Source organism: Muscardinus avellanarius, assembly GCF_963383645.1.
Source record: "Muscardinus avellanarius genome assembly, chromosome: 12".
Taxonomy (NCBI): domain Eukaryota; kingdom Metazoa; phylum Chordata; class Mammalia; order Rodentia; family Gliridae; genus Muscardinus; species Muscardinus avellanarius.
In genome coordinates this window covers 40,355,072-40,361,077 of record NC_137798.1, presented here as the reverse complement: position 1 = coordinate 40,361,077, position 6,006 = coordinate 40,355,072, and the positions used below count along the sequence as shown (strand labels likewise).

The window sequence follows — 6,006 nt, the reverse complement described above, 5'->3', positions numbered from 1 at the left end:
AGGTAGCACACGCTTGCAATCCCAGTACTTGGGAGGCTGAGACAGGAGGATCACAGACTCAAGGCTACCCTCAGCTATTTAGTGGAGGCTCTCAGTAAACTAGTGAGAGCCTGTTTCAAAATAAAGAATAAAAAATAGGGCTGGGGGTGCAGCTCAGAGGTAGAACTGGGTTCAACTCCCAGTTCCACAAAATAAATAAATAAACAAAATAGGGCTATGGGGGTAGTAAAAAGCGCCTGGATTCAATCTCCAGTGCCACAAAAAAAAAAAGAAAAAGAAAAAGAAAAAAAAAAGTGAGAGGTTTTAGCAGGGCGCGATAGCACACGCCTGCAAGCCCCAGTACTTGGGAGGCTGAGTGAGGCAAGAGGACCGCAGGTGCCAGCTCAACCTCCGGCAATTTAGCGAACGGGACCCTGTCTCAAAATAAAAAGTGAAAAGGGCTGGGGGTGTGGCTGAGAGGTAGAATGTCCCTGGGTTCACTCTCCCATACCAAAAAAATAATAAGAATAAATAAGGAGGAGTGATACAAAACGACTCGAAACGCTGGAACCGCCTCGCCGTGTGTGCGCGGAGTGCGGCAGGGCGGGGCGGAGCCCTAGCGCGCTTGGGGTCAGGCGGAGGTCGCGGCGCTGCCGGGGGCGGGGCCTTCCGCCCACGTGACCGCCCGCCCGCCCCACCCTGCCGCTCACGTGACCTCCCGCCCCGCCCCCGGCCGGCTCCCGGCGTGCCCCGCAGTCCCGGCCGCGCGCCGCCCGCCTGCGCCTCCAGAGCCGCCGCGCCCGAGCCAGAGCCGCCGCAGCCGAGCCGCGGGCACCATGGTAAGGCGGGCGCGGCGAGCAGGGCCGGGAGCCGGGCCGCCATGTTAGCCCGGGGCGGGCCTCGGCCGGCCGGCCTGCGCCCTGCCCTCCGCCGCCGCGAGCGCCCCGGGACGCGGGCGGGCGGGCCGGAGGTCGAGGGTGCAGCCCCGCGCCGCGGAGCCTCCGCCCGCCCAGCCGAGCGCGCTGGCGGGAAGCCTCGAGGGCGGCGGGGCGAGGTCTAGGCGGCTTGGCATAAAACTCACTCGAGGAGGCGGAGGAGGTGGGGAAACTCTTCGAAAAATGCTTTCTCGCGGTTAAAAGCTTTTGCACCGGGCCCGTTAGTTTTGAAGCGTCTGCTCGGGAGCGCTGGGGCGATTGTGTTATAGCCGCGGGTGGTTGGAGTTTACACTTGACTTTCCTTATGAGGCAGCGTTGCTGGCTAGGAAGACTTTAAAGAAAAAAAAAATAGTAGAAGCATTAACTGAAATCCCAAAGTGTGTTTTTTTTTTTTTTAAGGCCTGCAGAGTTGACACAATACAGAAGGTATTTTTGCTGCTGCTCCTGAAGCTCTGACATCACCCAGTGAAATAGGAAACATTTCAGGGATGGGACAACTTGTATTTGTCCCTTTCGCTCCACCTTCCATTTGCTTCTAACTCCAAACCCCATTAAACTGGATGAATGGGCAGGATGAGTTAGAATCCTTAGGTGTATCTTTTACATAGTTTAAAATGTTGGAAGGATCTGTTTGGATTGTTTGCCTGGTTCAGTGCAGTTTTAAATGTCTAGACTAAAAGGAATCCTGTCTAGACAAACAGGAATTTTATTTAAAATACTTAGCTGGGCGTGGTGGCACACGCCTATAAACCCAGCATTTGGGAGGCTGAGACTGGAGGATCTAGATTTGCGAACAGCCTCAGCTACTACTTAATGAGGCCCTTTGCAACTCAGTGAGACTCTGCTTTCAAATAAAGACTAAAAAATAGGGCTGAAAGTGTAGCTCCAGGCAGAATACCCCTGGGTTTAATCCCCAGTGCTGAAAAAAAATAAAATAGGGCTGGGGTGTAGCCTGGCGATAGAAGCCGCTGGGTTCAATTTCCAGTGCCACCAAAAAAAAATAAAATAAAATAAAAAATCAAAATACTTGTAATGGCTAGGTATGGTGGTCAAGCTTGTAATCCCAGTACTTGGGAGGCTGAGATGGGAAGATCAAAGATTCACAGCCAGCCTCTGCTACATAAGTAGAGCTGGAAGGTAGAATGCCTCTGGGTTCAATCCCCAGTACTGGGAGGGGGGGAAAAAAAAACTTGTAATGAATTACTGTTCTTTTTTTTTATTTTCAGGCATCTGGAGTTACAGTGAATGATGAAGTCATCAAAGTTTTTAATGATATGAAAGTAAGGAAATCTTCTACACAAGAGGAAATCAAAAAAAGAAAGAAAGCAGTTCTCTTCTGCTTAAGCGATGACAAAAGACAAATAATTGTAGAGGAAGCAAAGCAGATCTTGGTGGGTGACATTGGTGATACTGTAGAGGACCCCTACACATCTTTTGTGAAGTTGCTACCTCTGAATGATTGCCGATATGCTTTGTACGATGCCACATACGAAACAAAAGAGTCTAAGAAAGAAGACCTAGTATTTATATTCTGGTGTGTAAAAACAAAAGAAAAAAGTACTTTTTAAATGCAAGGATTATTATCACAATCCGTTTGCCTTTGTTTTTCTCTTTAGTTAGACTCAACCTTTTTTTTTTCTTATTTTTCTAGGGCTCCTGAAAGTGCACCCTTAAAAAGCAAGATGATATATGCTAGCTCTAAAGATGCCATTAAAAAGAAATTTACAGGTACAAATATTGAATACTTTGCTCAGAGAAATTGTTCCTTCCTAATTATAATGGGGTAATGTTTTTTTTCTTTTCTGTTTTTAGGTATTAAACATGAGTGGCAAGTAAATGGCTTGGATGATATTAAGGACCGTTCAACGCTTGGAGAGAAATTGGGAGGCAATGTAGTAGTTTCACTTGAAGGAAAACCATTATAAAATGACAGTGAAGTGCCATCTGGATCTTAAGGGGCTTTCATTTCTCCAGCTCAGTCCATTGGAATAGCATTAGGTTTTGTTTTTTCCCTTTCCACTGGGCCCTTCCAACACAATGAATGAAGGAGATGTCATTCATTTAAGCAGCCTGTCAGTGATTGCCATTAGACTGTTTAATACGGTTACTTTTATGTAGACCCCAAGGAATGCCTTCCAGTCTTATAAGCCAAAACAACTGGTTCTATGCCTCCCTTGCAGCAAGCACTACAATGAATGTGATTGTCAATGTGAATAGCTTAGAATACTGCAAAGGGTAATAAGCTAATGGAATGCCTTGAAAGTATTATCCACTGGTCAGATGGTAAACATTTTTCAGTATTATTTATAGTTGCACTTGATTGTAGTTCTGTGAAGCGCTGGAGCATTCATACACCTCACCTGCCTTGCAAGCCTATTTTTGTGACATGGCAGCACGGATATAACACTATGCATTAAAAGCACTTTTTTTTGTAATGAATTTAATCCCTCAAAAGGAATGCCAATTAAGTTTCATTAACTGTGTCATCAGTGTATCCTGGTACCTCAGTGTTCATTCCTGTTACCTGCCTATTTTCTTCAAGGAAATAGCTGTTATTAACGCCTTTTTTGTTTTCCATTGAGTGTACACTACTGAACAAGTGTAGGAGTTTTATGTTTACCATGTGAGTCTTGCAACACTAAAGATTTTGAATTATCAGTCATGATGGCAATTTCTGTATAAAAGAGCCTTACATGGAACATTGTTTTGAGATCAGACTCTCCGCCCTCACAAAAATGGCCACGTTGCAATAAAAATTGTGGCATATTATAGAAAGTTGCCTTGTTTTCCTTGGAAATTTTGCACACTGTTACGTGAAACAACTTCTAGGGTAGACAGCTATTACCCTGCACTGGTCATTTGAGAAATTTTTTGTACAACATTCATGCATGACATTTTATTCTATCCTGAAGTCACCTAATATAAAATACCATCATTAAAGAATGGTACTTTTGTAAGCACATTTATTTATTTCCTAATGTGTTAATACGAAGAGCAGAAAACTTTTTTTGCCCTTTGACATAAACTTTAATATCACATTTGTTCTCTGAATAAATTTAGGATGGTTATTTTTCTATTCCCATTTTTATTTCTAAGTTGAGTAGTAGAAGCAGGGAAGTTTTTTATTGTTTGTTTAGTTATAATAAGAATAATTTGTAAAGTATCGTCCTTCAAGAGTTTAATTAAATTCTGATGTCTAGGAACATTTATTTCAGCTAATATTCCTTACTATATTTTCCAAATTGAGTTGGACACAGGAATTGGTACAGTAATGTTAAACATTATTAGTGGGATGTGGCTGTGGGCCAGATTGCTCTCCTTATAGAGAACTTGATCCACTCAGTGTGAGCAGTTTGCTGTTAGCCAGAGCTATTTATGGCAAACACATGCTTTTGTATCTTGTCATAGTTATCCACAAATGGCAAAACTGGACTTGGTTCTACTGGTATGCAAAACAGTCGTGCTCATAAGTAGTCAATCATGGCTTAGAACTTAACCCCGTAGTTCTGAAGAATGCTTTTATCAGAAAACAGGAAATGGAAATACTCCTTTTTAGAGTTTTTAAAAAGATATTTGGAAATAATTTGAATAGAATTAGACTTTCCCCCATATTTTTGAAAGATTTTTCAGATGAGGATGTTGAAAAAAACAGGGTTTAAATGTCTAGGCTTCCTTTTAAATTCTGTGAATGGCTTGGGATCGTCTTTGCACTGGACATTTTTATTTCAGGCTTCCAACTGTCCTTCTGAGTTGTGTTGGGCATTTTGATGACTTTGGTAAGGCCAAACTCTATAATAAGTAAAGCATGAGAATGCTAATATATGCTGAGCCCTACGCATAGCTAATAACCTATACCATGAAAGTTTTCATTGAATTATTTTCCTCTTCAAAAATAAGGTACTTGTAAAAAAAAATTAATCAGTTACATAATTGTTTATACCTGATTCCTCAACTTCCTTATATGTCTCTCTATAGCTTCAGAGATTAAATACTACTTTGAACTGCAATACTTAGATTGACAAAACTGATCGTAGCATGGTTAAGTTCATCTTTGAAGTACACATTGTGCAGATAGCCAAAAAGAATGATATGATTAAAAATGGATCACACTGAGACTAATTTGGCTTTTTAAATTATTACCTTATTCTAGTAATTTGCAATGAAACAATGTTCCAGTTAGCTTTAAGAGATACACGGTGCTAATTAGTAAAATGCTGAGGGCAATATTTTATTGCTAGCTTGCAAAATGAAATAAAATATATGAAATTATTCAAAGCTGTTGAGATGTGTTTACTTATACTTTGTAACATTAAAAGTTGAAAAAGGAATTACAAATCAAAGAGGCACTATTATCTGTTGTCTCAGGATTTTAGTTGATACACTTTCTTATTTAGAGATACCAGTTTTCTATGAAAATTGAGTGTTGAAGCATTTAATTTTAGCATTTTCAGACAAATGGGAACAGTTGGCATTTGTCCCACACTGGCTGTCAGCTGTCGCTTTCCATCATTATCTAAAATAGTGTGGCCAGCATTGTGTATTTAATGTGCCTTTTTAGTAGAGTAGAAGGAAAGCCTCTTACTGCCTTTGTGTTTCTCTGATATAGATTCTTTGTAGCAGCTAATTTTAGGGATCTAGCAAATGGGATTTGGAAGGAAATTCTTGTAAAAGTTTATTGTTAAGGAATAATCTCAGCAATTGTATGTCACTGAAGAGTTTAGAATACTTGCTTTTTTGAAATTGGCTATTGTACCCAAGGGCATTCTATCTCTGAGATGCACCCCAAGCCATTGTTTTTTTTCTTCTGTTTCCTACTTTTCCCCTTAATTATATATATTTTTAATTGGTGCATTGTAGTGATACATCTCTTTATTGCAGGTGGAACCCGGAACATTCAACCTCTGAGCTACATCCTCTGCCCTATTTTTTATTCTTTATTTTGAAACAGGGTCTCACTAAGTTGGAAAGGGCCTCACTAAGTAGCTGGGGCTGTCCGCGAACCATGATCCTCCTGTTTTAGCCTCCCAAATGCTGGGATTACAAGCGTGCGCCACTACGCCCGGCTGTAGTGATACATCTTAATGGAGTACGA

General features: G+C 41.5%; 1 protein-coding gene across 1 annotated transcript; it reads left to right on the top strand.

Moving 5' to 3' along the window:
* Nucleotides 1-1,402: 1,402 nt before the first annotated feature.
* CFL2 (cofilin 2) lies at nt 1,403-2,839 on the top strand (the record flags this gene model as incomplete). The annotated part of the gene is made up of 4 exons (XM_080706718.1): nt 1,403-1,441; nt 2,141-2,448; nt 2,566-2,642; nt 2,727-2,839. The coding sequence occupies 4 exons, from the start codon at nt 1,403-1,405 to the stop codon at nt 2,837-2,839; spliced, it is 537 nt and encodes a 178-aa protein (XP_080562844.1).
* Between the last annotated feature and the right edge of the window lie 3,167 nt (nt 2,840-6,006).